The sequence below is a fragment of the Trachypithecus francoisi genome, unplaced genomic scaffold (genome assembly GCF_009764315.1).
Source record: "Trachypithecus francoisi isolate TF-2019V2 unplaced genomic scaffold, Tfra_2.0 Lachesis_group16, whole genome shotgun sequence".
Classification (NCBI taxonomy): Eukaryota; Metazoa; Chordata; class Mammalia; order Primates; family Cercopithecidae; genus Trachypithecus; species Trachypithecus francoisi.
Window position 1 is genome coordinate 25,486,064 of NW_022681461.1, and position 15,794 is coordinate 25,501,857.

A 15,794-nucleotide genomic window follows, 5' to 3' on the forward strand; every position below is an offset into this window, starting at 1 on the left:
ATGTACTAGTTTTGCAGTGGCCTAACCTCTCTGAGCCTCAATTGACCCAACTGTAAAATTGGGGTAGTACAGATTCACAATTCTTATCTGAAACCCTTGGATCAGATGAATTTTAGAATTAAGAATTTTTCCCCCCAAAATACTGTGCTTCGACCTGCAGGTTGAATCTGCTGTCTCATCTGGCCCATTGATGGCTCCAAACAGCCACACGCAAATAGGAAAACTTGGCCCCTGAATTCAAATGTCGTATGTGCCCAGTGCCTCCAGCAAACCCTTTCAGCTTATTTGGGTCCTGAATCCAAATTCCAGGAAGAGAGAATTGCACTGGTCTAGCTCAGATCAGTACTTATACTTGGCCAGTAAGCTTATATCTCATTTTTCCAAGACAGCATTTTCTCATTTCTTCTTAAACTTTCTACCCCAACTTCTAGCTTAAGGCCTCCCTCATCTCATACTGCAAACTGCTCTCCATTTATTTCATTAAACAGCATCTCACTCTCTCAGTGTTTCACCTGGGATTCTGTCATGACTGACTCATCCTTCCTCCTCAGTATCTTTTTCTTTTTAAGACCAAGTCTGGCTCTGTCACCGAGGCTGGAGTGCAGTGGTATAATCTCGGCTCACTGCAACCTTCATCTCTTAGGCTCAAGCCATCCTCCCACCTCAGCCTCCCGAGTAGCTGGGACTACTGGTGCTCACCACCGCATCCAGCTTATTTTGTATTATTTTGTATTTTTTGTAGAGACAGAGTTTTGCCATGTTGCCCAGGCTGGTCTTGAACTCACAAACTCAAGTGATCCACCTGCCTCAGCCTCCCAAAGTGTTGGAATTACAGGCGTGAGCCACCACCTGTAATCCCATCCTCAGTATCTTTACAAGACAACTGTCAGCAGAGACTGGTCTGGGGTCTTGGAAGACTCCAGGTTCAGGCTCCGGGTGCCCAGTGGAAGTGGAGAATGGCATCTCTGGCCAGGCTTGCGGAAGGGTGGAGAGTGGTCCCATGCCTAATGATGGAACAACGGTTTCTTTATCATTCATTTAAAAAGAAAATGGTCACTTCAAAGTTTATATCCTATCTCTAAAGAATGTACAGATACAAAGCTGGAGGTAACTTAAGCCAACATTGGCTATCAAGGTGCCCCACAACATGTGGAGCAGCAGGAGCCACGGCAGCCCTGGGGCCTCATGGGAATCAGGGAGTCACTCGTGCAGGGGCTACTCTGTCGCTGGTCCTAGAGTCAGGAAAAGGCCTCCGGGCATTGATGGGTAGGGTTCACCCTCTCAGGTTTCTGCATGTGGTGGGAACTTGGCCGGCATTTCCTTTCCCACCTGCTGCAGCAAGGCCTCCAATCAACTGGGCGCAGTAGCTCACACCTGTAATCGTAGCACTTTAGAAGGCTGAGGTGGGAGGATCACTTGAGACCAGGATATCAAGATCAGCCTGGGCAACAACAAAAAGTTATCTGCCAGTGAATAGGAAAACCACCAATGTATGTGAGACCCACAGTTGCTGCACTCAGTAAGCCTGGTGCCTTTTCTTCATTAGTTTACACACCTGATTACACCTGGTCCTTGTCATACCCAGGATGGTTCTCCTCACTACACCCATTCCCTGACTATACCAACGTATGTGTTGATAAAACAAATTCTTGGGCCCCACACCAAACCTACTGAATCAGAATGTATAGGGACAAGGGCCTGGAAACCTTCATTTTGAACTAACACCCATGGTGATTCTTACAAAGACTGGATTCGTCCACTTCATTCTTACCTTACTTTTCCAGAAGTCAAGTCTTTATGATGAGCTGCTATTGCTCATGCTGAATGCTCTGCTTGAAATACCTTTTCGAGCTTTCACATGGAAAATAAATTCTTCTTCTTCTTCCAAGCTTAGATGTCACTTCTGTGAAGGATTCACCACCACACTTAGCCCTCTGTAATCTCTGCGGACTATATACCCAAGAGAACCTAGTTTCCCCCTTAAACACCCTTAGCTCTCTATACATCTGTCATAAACATAATATATTGTCTATGTATTGCCTCTCACCTACCATCCCAGACTGTGAGTTCTTCAAAGAGATGAAAGTTATTTTTAACTCTCAGAACTGACCTGTACCTGGTATTTATTATGTATTTGATGCAATGTTGCTTAAATGAATGTTGATTAAAATTTACAACTTCATGATTGGTAAATTAAATATGACTTAATAGGCCATTATTTTATGCTTTCTGCATGTACAGATTTCTATCTTTCAGAAAACCAACTAATTAACCATTTTTAAGTATGAAATTTACAAAGACATAAAAAGCATAAGAGAGCAGCCAAGTACACTTCAGCGCAAACTGACTAATTACAATTGCTTTTGGATTAAATTATGCCATGTTAAATGGTCTACGGTACTACAAAACAACATTAAATGAATATTTTATATGCATTTATACTGACTTCTTATTTAATCAGGGCAATAATTTTCTAGGGAATGTGAAGATTTTCTATGAGTCTCATCATGAGTTTCCTCCATAAGTTACAATAAATAATACATCCATAAGAGATTGCAAAATTGTCCTGGATGACATAAAAAGCCTATTACCCAGCTTTAATAAATAAACAAACAACCTAAACTCCATAGCTTCTCTTTTACCCTCATGTTTCTGAGTCACTACCATGAGATTTTACAGGATGGATAGCATGCCATTGCATTATGCCAGGACATATTTATGATGCTGGAGGGTTTGTTGTGGTTATATAAATTAGTCCAAAATACATAAGTTGCCAATTCATCTTTCATAGTTCTACTAAGAAAGTTTATGAATTGAAAGAAGTGTGTGCACTTGTATTTCTGAGCCCCTTAATTTATCCTTTTGAGTATCCTTTTGAGGTAGGAGACAGGCAGGACTTGTTTTCTGGTCACAACCTTGCTGACCAAATCAGGATCTGGTCTAAACAGGATAAAGTGAAGAAACTTGTAGGAACCAGCAGATGGCTACCAAAGCAATCCATAGATGCCCTCATTGCTCATTAGCATAAGACACTCCCACCAGCACCATGACAATTTACAAAAGCTATGACAATGACCTAGAAATTACCACCCCTTTGTTAGAAAATCCTAAACAAACTGCCCTTCAATTTGCATTCACCCACCCCTTAATTTGCATGTAATTAAAAGTGGGTTTAAGTGAGTATACAGTTGCCAATAACCCATATGTTGTCAACTTTAGTTGCACTGCCTATGAGTTATCCCTGCTCTGTAGGGAGCAGTACTATTCAATAAAAGATGCTGTCTAACACTGAATTATTTCCCGGTTAACCTTCCTGGACAAAGCTCCAATTCGAGGGCTCATCTGTTCTGCAATACTTTGATAAATTAAGCCTTTCTTGCCTTTATCTGTTTCTGTGCTTCGGTCAAGGTTTTCAAAATGCTTTACAAACACAAAGCCATCCTTCACTTGTTCCTTAACTCAGGTGCGGATGAAACCAACTTTTGTGGAAGAAAAACAAAAACGAAAATCACCAAGGCCATTTGAAGTCTCTCAAGTGTTCCAGGACAGCAAATTTAGAAATTTGGAAAACACACACACACAAACAGAATTCTTGCTTGGGTTATTCATTTATGGGTTTTATTTGACAGCAGTTAACCAAAAGTCTGATCTGGAGAGTGACCCAGACTAAAAGGACAGAAGTTAATTTCACAGTGAAGCTACAAGTTCCAGTTTTCAAGCGAGTGGATGTCATCTGACCAAATAACAATCTTCCAGGGCCATTATTTCTGCAGTTTGATTTGACTGCTTATGACTTTGGGTTCTCTTTCTACAGACAGGGAACAAATGTTTGCTTGCTCTCTACAGAATCCAGGCAATAGCAGAGGGCTCAAGTGGACTATGAAATTCTGTGTGATCTGTTTTTGTTTTTTTTTTTAATTGCATTTTGTACCGGGGAGAAAACATTTATTTTTTACTTTTTTTAGTTACCACTGAAGAATTTCCCCAAAAAGTTTTTGTTAATAGAGAAAATGCTTTTAGCTCTCTATCTATATTCCTGCTCCAAAATTTAGATTCAACTATTATAGAAGCATGAACCATTTTTAAGTATGATAAATGCAATGTAGTCTTACAATGATGTGGTAGTAGGTTAGGGCCGGGCTGGAGATAAAAGTGGTAAGTCTGAATTAGTTTGAAAAATTAATTACACTTTAAAATGCTGTCCTATCAAAGACAGAGAACATTTCTCTTTTGTCCTATTTTAAAATAAGATTAAAACAAAACAAAACACCTGCTGCCACTGGTGAGCGTTACTTGTGAGTTCCGGTCCAGGAACTAAGTGGTCTCTTGATGGAATCTTGAAACACCATAACACAAGTCCTGTTTTGCTATTGGGAGGTGTTTATCTTATATCCAAATCTTTTTTTTTTAATTTAAATCCTGAATTTAGTACCATGTAATAATCTGCACATTTATATATTATCTATTGCAATACCCAGTGTCCACAATACGCAAACTGGACATACATTATTGCTAAATTATGCATGTGAAATTTCTTTTCTGGATATTTTATACTAAATTGATCTTTAGGAGAAAATAAGTGCTTAGTAAGTTATGGGAAGCAGTTTCATCATGCCCACTGTATCTGGGGACTGCAATTTCCACCCCTTGCATGAGTCTGGTGAGAAAGAACAATCACACAGCAAAGTAAGTGAAGCAACTTTATTCCTCACAGATAGGCAGCAAGGGACAATACAAGCTTAATATTCATGGCAAGTCTGTCAAGGCTCAGGATAGTTTCCCGGGGCAGATAGAGTCAGCTACATCTGCACGTAGCTGAGGGAACTTTGAAGCATGCTCCACCCTGGGTTTTATACCTTGAGGATACTTGACATGCTGGGCTAAGGCACCATAAGAGCCTGTTTCAGGAGGGATGGGAACACAGCCCAGTCTGTTCTGGCCAGTTCCTCCTTATCTGAGAATGTTCCATTTCCAGCACATTCTACAGTTATTCTGAGAACTACAAGAGAGAAAGGGGGGATGAGCTGGGTCACCAGTGCAATTGAAAGATTTGTTCTGCAAGCTGCTCAGGCATTGGAATGAATTTATAGACCTAATCTACTACTCTATGTTTCATATTACAAAAAAAAAAATGAACATATAATACTGTTGAAAAAATCAGATGCAAAGTGTTTCTATGTAAAGGAGGATCCATAATATCACTTGATTTATATTATAAAATATATACTGATAAAAATATTTATAAAATTATTTCTATTTTCATTTGGTCTATATTCATTTTTAGGATAATAGCTACCACATAGTGAGCACTCACTGTGTTCCAGCTGCTAGCTTAAGTGCTGTCTATGTATCCTTTTATTTAATCTTCATGACTGTAAAGCAGGCACTCATGTTATCTCCATATCACAGAATTAGAAATGGACCCGTGGAGACTTAAAGTAACATGTCTGCCACCCAGCGAGGGAATGACCAAGCTTAGACTCAAACATACTGGAGTATTGCTTCCGAATTGCAGGTGATTCATTAGAAGCTCAAGAAACCAACTGGGGAATCATCCGCAGCATTAAAAAGTAGAGAATAAAATAAAATGACATAGAATAAAATGTATAGAAAATAAATAGCCCAGATCTCCCTCAAATAGAGAAAGTATTATTATGTGAAACTTTTGTTTTAAATACACATGCACATATGTCTGTGTGAACTGATTCTTCATATAGAGTGCATTACTCACTCTGGGTAATGTCTTAAAATATATAAAATATACACTATGCTGAAATCAAAAGCAATAGCAATCTGCTTCTAAAAGGCTGAACATTCGAGCTTAATTTTTAAAAGCTATGTATAGTGACTATCATAGGATGTTAGATACATGTTGGCTCACAGCTAAGTATTCTATTCTATTTTTTAAAATTCATGCTAAAAGAAGAAAAACACTGTAAAATCAATTCCCCTTCCAGCAGATTGATAGAATTCACAACAAAACCAAACAGAGAGAACTCACAACAAAAAATAACGTAAACACAAAGTCTCATTTATTTTTGTCTGAAGCACATAGGAGCTCACTCAGCACAATAACAGTAAGCGAATCATACAAATATTGAGAAAAAATGTTCCTATGAATACATACATATATATTCTTAAGAGTAGCGATCAGGAGTTTCACAACAAATGTAAACTGGTTTCTCTAAATAATGCTTTCTGACAGGCTTTTGGGTTGGAAATGGTATGGACAGGTAAATCACTGTCACATAACAGATAAGCTCAGAATAACTTCTATTACCCTCATTGTGATTTGTTTCTGCCCCACCCTAAATGATCAATGTACTTTGTAATCTCCCCCACCCTTAAGAAGGTTCTTTGTAATTCTCCCCACGCTTGAGAAATGTATTTTGTGAGATCCACCCCCTGCCCACAAAACATTGCTATTAACTCCACTGCCTATCCTAAAACCTATACAAACCAATGATAATTCCACCACTCTTTGCTGTCTCCTTTTTCGGACTCAGCCCATCTGCACCCAGGTGAAATAAACAGCCTTGTTGCTCACACACACACAAAAAGAGTAACTTCTGTTACCCAAGTCATTTGAACCCCATGGACTGTGAAAGTCCTCTTGGAATTTACATTTAATTCCACCATTGGCCTGGTTGACTTCCACATTTCACTAAATTCAGACAAGATCCACAAAGCAACCCCTCAACTCTCAATCTCTCACACTCAGGGCTGTGGGAAGGAAGGTCAGGTGAAACCAGGTGTGAATACATGCATGGGGAACCAATGTCAGGATTTTCTAACAGTGTCCTTCTGTTTCTGCACTTCCAAAGTCATACCTAAACTGGCTAGTAGATCTGAAATTGCTAACATCTCCTTGAAGCCGTACAAAAAAAAAAAAAGCACTTCAAAAATTCTTCACAATCCAAACAATTTAAAAACCATTTCAAGTCATTACTTTTTCATTTACCTGTTAATAACTCACACCATTGCTTTTAAGCATGTGAATGTTTCCAACCATCATCATCAATTTTAAAAATGGACAACAATGAAAAGATGTCCAAGAGTCTCCAGAAGCATCCAAATTTTGGATCTCTCCCACGTATAGCACAAGGTAGAATTGATACAATGTGCCTTCCAGCTTGCCTTTAAAGCTCTCCATATGTCTGGTTCTGAGGTGAAAAGATTAAAAATAGGAAGAGCCTGGTAGGGAGTGAGGATTCAAAATGCATTGCTAGATCTCACACCCGTTACATTTCCTCTGTAAGATCTCAGCTGCAGTTGCCAGTGGGGATATTGGAGGGTACACTTTAAAGTTGGCTAAGCATTATGGGGAGAGTTTCCCACCATTTCTTTCCCTTTAACCTGTAGAATTCTTTCTGAAGTAAAAAATAGTCTTAATGGGGGCTCAATGCTCACAGCATTAACTTAGAAAGACCCCTGGCATGAAGGGAGCTTGTTCCAAGATCTCCCCTTGGGGTCTGATAATTCAACGAGAGAACCAGCCAAGAGAATAAATTAGGGCACAGTCTCCTTGGTCTGTTCAGGACAACCTTTCACATCCTAATCTTTTACTTCCCAGGTTTCCCTCTCATTTGAAAATGAAATTTACCTTAGCTGATCAGCCTGCTTTTGTGTTTTGGTTGCAAAAATATTTTGTGAGTTTATGATAATCGATACTTTTGAATGGTTTTTACCTTTCAAAGAGTATTCTGTTGAAAACACCATGGAACATGAAGGAAATGGTGGAGGGTGGGGTGAGGAGGCTGTTAAGTTAATTGTTTCTTTCCTGTCAGAGAGCAAGATATTCAAACAAAAAGTGACAAATAAGATTGGCTTGGAAAAGTGCCACTCCAAAATTCAGAAAGTCAACCTACATTAGGCAAAGGCAACATTTCAAAGTGCAGAAAATCTGGCCCCAGGTGTAGCTAATGCCCGTGGTACAGAAAAAAAAAAAAAAAAAAAAAAAGCATACATAACATTCAGGAACACCACACTTGGAGAAATAGAACACGTAAGTTATAAGCAATGCAGAGAGATCAAAGTACATATAAACATTTCAACACATCCTATTTTTACCAGGAAAGATATTCAGGTCTTAACACACTATCAGAGCTAAATTTAAATGTTTAACAGGATGGTTGTATACGGCCATTCCTACTGCTTCTGATGCTACACTTATTTATATTTACTGCACATGAGTCCTAGGTCTACATGAAAACTGATGTTCAACATCAAAATGTACACCCTTAAAGAAGGTAAAAGTGTAGGATCTTGCAAACACTAGAAGCAGCTACTGCCTGTAAGTGGATATTACACATCTCATCTAAATTCCTAAGCCTACTCATTTGGTTAGACACCATGTAATCAAGTTCCTTTGGCAGTGATTGAGGGATAAAGCTGAAGATTCTTGCTAGCCCCGTAGAGAAATGGGGAGAAATTTGGCAAGGCATCTTTGACATGGCTCAGGAATTAGAAATATTAGAAATACAGACTAAGACTGGAAATTGAGTTTACTAAGCTACTTATCTCACAAAACAAACTCTGTTGTTTATTAAAAAAATAAAACTAAACTTCTGTTCCCTCTTTAGGTGTCATGTATACATAAGCAAATCTAAAAGTACTTCTATTAGGGAAAAAAACCTGGGCCAATTACTGCTAAATTAGCATAAGTATGTGAAAATAAAATTTACACTATAGGAGGGGGAACTATGTTTTTTGTTCTGTAAATACGGAGTTAGCTATATTACATAAAGTTTTCAACTATAAGGTAATATTAAAGACTCACCCCTAAGCTCTAGGAATGAGTGTTATAATATATTAAGAAAGTCTATTCCTTTTCCTTGCTCATTTATAGTATTTGCAATTAAATAAGAAAAATATAGAATTTAAATAACATTCACACCAATACTTAAAGATTTATCATAAGGTCATAATTTGGTTTTAATTCTAGGTTATGGGAAAACACACTGTGTTAGGAAGCATAAAAATATTCTTTGCTTTGTAATGTTCCTAAATATCTCATAAGAATTGTCCTGTTAATGTAAATATTAAGTAGGACATTATGTACTCTTCATTATCCTAAAATTCTAATGTCCTAAAAATTATAGGGAGTTAAACAGAAAATTGGCTAAAATTAGAAAATAGAGTCCTTTCAATACACAGGGTTTAAAGATTTTTAACAGTATTTCTTTAACAGGATTTGTCCTTTATTTTAAAGTTCTAGCAGACTGATATCCGAGTATGGAGTTTCCAGAAACTACAATATATTGTTTGTGTGGAATAGGCCATGGCAATGGAACCTGTCCTGTTAGTATTGGCGGCTCCTGGATGCCCATCACTTGCCCCGGTTCACGAAGACTCCAGTCTACATAAATTTCATAAAGCACAGAATTTGTTTCTCTTCTGATAAAATGGAAGCAATGACATCTCACAGTTATAAGTTGATTTTAAAGTGCACAAAAAATACAACTATTTATGCCATGTAGTTACATGAATAATATTCCTAAGAGACTTTAAATCTTTAATATCCAACTTCTGTCAAACACTTTGAAGCACAAAACTATATTAAGAAAGCATGTGGCATTCAATTTCTGACATTCATCCCCAGAGAAGGCAAAGCACAACACTAACACATCTCTGAAATGCAAATTCCATTAAGTGCAAATTTCTAAAACACAAGGTCAACCTAGAAACACGTTTTGAAATTCAACAAGTTCTCTTTTTAAATGAGTATGCTCGGTATATAATTTTCAAACACAATCTGAAGTGATTTTCTAACATTTGTTCGCAGTCTAACTTTTGCTCCCTCATAAAAATATACTCTCATGGGTCCATTTTCTGTTTTCTAATTTTTGCATTTATTAGCTCAAAATATCTAACCTTTTAGGAACATCTTTTCTTTCCACATTTTCAAATATGAAAAAGGCTTTGCTTAAGTTTTATCGTAGGAACACCACCAGTCATAGCATTCCCTTCTGTTTGAGCTTAAAGTACGTCTGAGCAGCTCCAAAGGGAGACATTTTCATGAAATTTATGAACCCTCTCAACCAGAGTTGAGAATTAGTGCAACTTCCTTCGAACTATTTGTCAAGTGAATACTGTAACTAGACACAGAAAGGGATAGTCATCCCAAGAACAAGGTACTATTTTTTGACTTTCTAACTCCACCTGGGCACAAGGGAGATGCAGAACCACGCTAATCCCAGGAGAATGTCGTAGATGCCCGAGGGTCTTACACCGAGCTGGAAAACGGAACCACCTGCTTTCCGCCCACATAAACCTCCTCAATATTTCGATCATCTCCTGAAAGAAAAATCAAGGAATCATGTATAAAATCCTTTTGTGTCAATAAGTATCTTCCTTGCCATTGGGAGAGATTTTTTTTTAAGATACTTCTAGGAGAGGAAATACTAAAAGCTGCTTTCCCCCCACCCTCAGATTGTTTATAGTCTGAACAGGAAGATATGATCAGTAGAAAATGTCATAGTTAATTTGACGATTAGGGTCTGAATTCTGCACCAGAGGCAGAAATCACATAAAGTTGACTCAACCCCCTATAGCTGTCCTTTCTCAGCTAAAGTGGTTGGTTTATATTTTGCCCCCATTGAGAAATAAATACTACTCTTTACGCTCCAGAATCAGCTCCACAAGAAGCAACACATGTGTCTTTCCATCTCGAGTTCACTCAGTCCTGAGCTCACTCAACAGAATGGGAGGGAGAGTAGAATCTTCTGCATTACTGTTTCTCTCTCTGAATGGAATTGAATGTGAGTACATCATAAGCACGTGTGGTGAGACTCTACTATATATTTGTCACAAAAACATGGGAGGGGAGAATGTCAGATACCGAATAAGTACAAGGGGGTTGAACATGAAGATCTCTTCACCTTTGGCCTTCCATTCCTCAGCTTAGAATTTATGACTAGAGATTTCAAATAGAACCTTTAAATAATGTGCCACCAATGGGCTTGACGCTTCAGAGTGTTAAAAAAATAATGGATTAAAGCAAATTATCATACATAGAGTTTAATATATGGTATGGTAAATATATAGAGCCATACCCAAGAAAAAGACAGGGAAAGGTTTTATTTAATATTTAGCATAGAGACATACATCTACCTACCTAGATAGAGGAACTTCTGGATAACAGCCTAAAATGGAAAATAAAAGTAATAAGAAAGACTAGTTTGTGCATTTAGAAAAGTAAATTCACAGGCAATAGTGGTTGGCAAAGCCCAGAAATATGAATTTATTTCTTAATGTCAAAATCTACTTCTATTAATTAAAAAAGAAGTGGCTGTGTGCTTCATAAAAACCTCCCAGAACAACAAAATAATCCACTGGCAATTAACAGAAGTTTACCTATTGTGTGAAAATTCTGGGTATGTAACTTTTGAGTCATCAGAGAAACGGTATTATATATATTAAAGAAATTAATTTAGTAAAATAATTCAAATATTTCAAGAGGGGTATGATATAAGACAAGCTCGTCCAACCTGCCTTATTTTGTTTTTGTTGTTCTGTTTTGTTTTGTTTTAGGCTTTTAGCAGCCTGAAGCCACGGTTTTTAGTTTGTCTCTACTGATAAGCAGAAAAGAGGGATGAGGGAGGGGGCTTTACTGGCACAACCGTAACAGAAACTAAGACCCCATGACTGTATTCTCTCCCTTGGACACCCCTGATGTAAGAAAAATGACTAGGACCATTTCCTACAGCCCTATTCCCAGAAATTTACTCTAATAAGAGAGTAAAATAATAAACAATATGAAAACAATGATGGGGTCAGGACACATTACCTCCAATCAAACACAGGAAGGTCACTCTGACCCTCCCCTCACCCCTCACCCAGATGCAGGTCGTAAGACCATTAAGTAAAGGGGTGCCCTCCCTATGCCAGATCTCTGAAGACAAATGGTCACAGAGAAGAATCTGAACAAACAGGCCTTACTAAGTTCCCTCTAGCTTATTACCACTGGATCACACTCTTTGTCCTATCATATTTCTCTACAATTTTCCACTCTTCATCAAACCTAGCATAAAAATACCCAAGTTTACCTGTTTCTTTGGGTCTTCACTTCCTTATGAAGGCTCCTGTCATGTAAAATTTACATTAAATAGGCCGGGTACAGTGGCTCATGCCCGTAATCCCAACACTTTGGGAGGCCAAGGCAGGTGGATTACCTGAGGTCAGGAGTTCAAGACCAGTTTGGCCAACATGGTGAAACCCCGTCTCTACCAAAATTATAAAAATTAGCTGGGTGTGGTGGTGGGCGCCTGTAATCTCAGCTACTTGGGAGGCTGAGACAGGAGAGCTGATTGAACCCAGGAGGCAGAGGTTGCAGTGAGCTGAGATTGTGCCATTGCACTCTAGCCTGGGCGACAAGAGCAAAACTCTGTCTCGAAAAAAATTTATATTAAATAAATGTGTATGCCTTTCTCCTGTTAATCTGTCTCTTGTTACAGTGACCTCAGCCTTGACCCTAAGATGGGTAGAGAAAAAGATATTTTTCCTCTTTTATAATAACAAATGGTACAAACTTCACATAATACAAAATTTTTCTTTTAAAAACTTTAATGTATTTATTATCACATTTACTCTCATAAGTAGATCAATTTAGAAATGGCAATAGTTAATTCTGTTTTTAGGAAGAACTCAGTATCTTATAAGAAATCATTTTTCAGGTGAGATGAACTAGTTTATTGTATCCATAGAAAAACATTTTATAATAAGAGAAATAAAGTTCATTTTCTTACAAAATTAAAACCATTGACATAGCATCACGGTCAAGAGCCTCGCCTCCAGTAGTTAGAAAGTCCCGTGTGTGAATCCAAACTCTGCCTACTAATCACTGGCTATGAGTCTTTACGTAAATCACTTAACCTCCCTTAAGTCTCACTGCCCCTATAAATTAACATGGCAATATTAATAGTACCTACTCTCTTAGAGTTGCTCCGATGATCGAACAAAATTAGATATGGAAGTGCCTAATCCCATGCCTACCCAGCACATAGCAAATGTTCAATGAGTGCTAATTACATTATGGCTGTTTGTGGCCAAATACATTCAAATATACAAAAACATTCAAAATATAAAAGTTTTGTTGGCTGGGCACAGTGGCTCACGCCTGTAATCCCAGCACTTTGGGAGGCCAAGGCGGGTGGATCATGAGGTCAGGAGATTAAGATCATCCTGACTAACATGGTGAAACCCCGTCTCTACTAAAAATACAAAAAATTAGCCAGGCATGGTGGCGGGCACCTGTAGTCCCAGCTACTTGGGAAGCTGAGGCAGGAGAATGGTGTGAACCCAGGAGGCGGAGCTTGCAGTGAGCTGAGATCACGCCACTACACTCCAGCCTGGGCTAAAGAGCGAGACTCTGTCTCCAAAAAAAAAAAAAAAAAAAAACAAAAAACAAAAAACAGGGTTTTGTTAATACCATTATTTTTAACATTGCTGTCATAAAATTATAATAATTATTAAAGGGCTCTAGTGTCCCTTTTAAGATTTTCCTGCATTCCATTAAAATGCTTCAGTTTCTATTTTCCTTTCTACAGGGAAGCTATTATGACAAGGACTTTATAAAATAAATGCCTTTTGATTAACTTTTTTTTTTACTTACCTCAGAAATATCACCCAAAAAATCCCCATAAAACAGATCAATGGGAGAGTCGGATGCTTTGGGGTTGATCAGGAGGGCATCAAATTCCTTGCCCACTTCAAAGTTTCCAATTTCACCATCCAGCCCCAGGGCTATTGAGAACAAGTGAATAAACAGTCAGGATTGCAAGCCATCAGACCACACTAATGTCTCAGTTTGTAAGGACAGATTTTGCCAACATGTCGCTAGGAGAGAAAAAAAATAATATCTTAACAGTGAGACAGAAAAGCACTCTCATTCTAATAGGTCACAAGACTTCTACTTACATAAAGCGGAGTATGCACAGGAAAGCAAAATCTGAGAATAAAAACAGTTCCCTTCATTACTGTATCATAACTCTGATATGTCTCTATTTCAGCTCTACCAGTGCATTTCATTTCATAGCCCAGCTGGTCTATGCTTTTCATTTATCCCTCTAAGAAACATGATGATTAACATAATACCTTTATTCTTCTTCCCTTCTATTCTCCCCCCAACACTCCAAACTCCTTGCATTGCCTTTTTTTATTCTTTCTGTTCCATGAAATAGCTGACAAGATTTATTTTTACGGAAGTGAAATGAACCTTGAATAAATAAAAAATAATTATCCTTTTGCATATTTGTCAATGCAGGCATATCCATCAGAAATTCCTTAGTTTAAATCCTTTGAATGGAAAAAAAAAAAAAGCTCACTTCTCAAAGTGAACAGATTCTGATAACTCAAAAGTCCCAATGGCTTTTGAAAACAGACCAATCTCTTTCCAACCCTGAAGGTTTTCTGGTCACCAGAGAAGAATGGTTTTCTAAAACAGAGCACAGGCCAATAATTATCTATTGACTTGGCTCATCTCACAGCTACAACTCATGTTCCAAGATTATTGGATACCAAGGAAGAACATCTCTCATTTTTATGATTTAGTTTCAGAAACTTGGCTTTCCTCGCCAACGGAGGTATTGGATCTAAAGTTCCTTAAAGCCTGTAATCTGAGGAAGGTGTACACTGGGGTCACAAATGGAAGCATGAATGAAAGGAAGGTTAACCAGAGTGCAGTATTATTTATTTCAATTTTCACATGTGTTTGTTGCATTCTATCACTGCTAAGATACACTTTCATGTTAAAATATTGAATCGATTACCTTTGTTAGGAAATATCTAATACATTATATTTCTACCTGTAGGTATCCAAAAGTTGTGTCATTTCTCTAAACACTGACTTAGCAATCTTACTTGTTCTTAAAAGGTTCTTTAAAGGGCAACTCTTTTATTCTCAGAAAAGAAAAATGGCTTTTTAGCTGAAGTACTCTCTTTAGCAAGACAGGGGTATGAAAATAATCTGAAATGTTAAAAGGAGCCAGGTGACTTCTACTAATTGTACGGGGAAGGACTGAATGTAATAGAAAATCATTGGAAATTCTCTCCTCCTTCACTGATTACTCGACTTCTTTTTGCCCTTGACAAAGAAGCATGTCAAGTATAAGTTTTTAATGACTGACTTCAATGTAAAATTGTTGTGCATTTAATAGACCAGATAACCAGGTGCAGTGACTAGGGTTTAGGCAAGGTTAATGGTATATATAAACCAACTGGGTTGTTCAGTAGAGCCTGGAGACTTCAGGAATGAACTAACCAAAAAAGACACAATTCTTTTCAGTGAATTTGTAAACTGATATAAATAAAAATTGTTGCCCAGAGATCCCATTGGGCTGGTAAGTGACTCAAATGCATTTCAGGAAATGTGGTTTTGCTGCCTTTGGAGTAAATGTTGATTCTGTGAAGATCATTTTTGCTCATCTTGATCTTCTTGAGAATGAATGTAAAGGCCATGGCAGTGCTGGGAAAGTGCCACACTTTAAATACGGATCCATTCATCTCATTTTACTCTGACTATAGTAAAGAAACAAACTAAGGAAGAGAAATTCCATGAGTAAGCCCAGTGACCCAGAAAATAGATTTAAAAGCTACACAGCAAAGTACAAATGATTTCGTAGGCACTCATGCTGGCTTGATCAAAGAAAGAGGATACTGATGAAGTAACTCACAGAGAGCCTAGAATTCAAAAGGCACTATTTAAATACAACTTGTTTGTACCATGAACACAGATGGTAGAATAACTACTCAAACTCAAATTCAGATGTGAAAGGACAATGGTGGTGTGGGTGAAA

The 15,794-nt window shown here is 37.9% G+C and overlaps 1 protein-coding gene across 1 annotated transcript in view; it reads right to left on the bottom strand.

The window, feature by feature from the left end:
- Positions 1-6,010: 6,010 nt before the first annotated feature.
- GDA (guanine deaminase) overlaps positions 6,011-15,794 on the bottom strand; it is a 115,152-nt gene continuing 105,368 nt past the window's right edge. The window contains exons 12-14 of the mRNA XM_033237098.1: positions 13,613-13,743; positions 11,117-11,144; positions 6,011-10,296 (exon numbers count right to left, since the gene is read on the bottom strand). Of these exons, the coding sequence (XP_033092989.1) occupies positions 10,226-10,296; positions 11,117-11,144; positions 13,613-13,743 (230 nt within the window). The 3' untranslated portion in view covers positions 6,011-10,225. The remainder of the gene's footprint in view (positions 10,297-11,116; positions 11,145-13,612; positions 13,744-15,794) is intronic.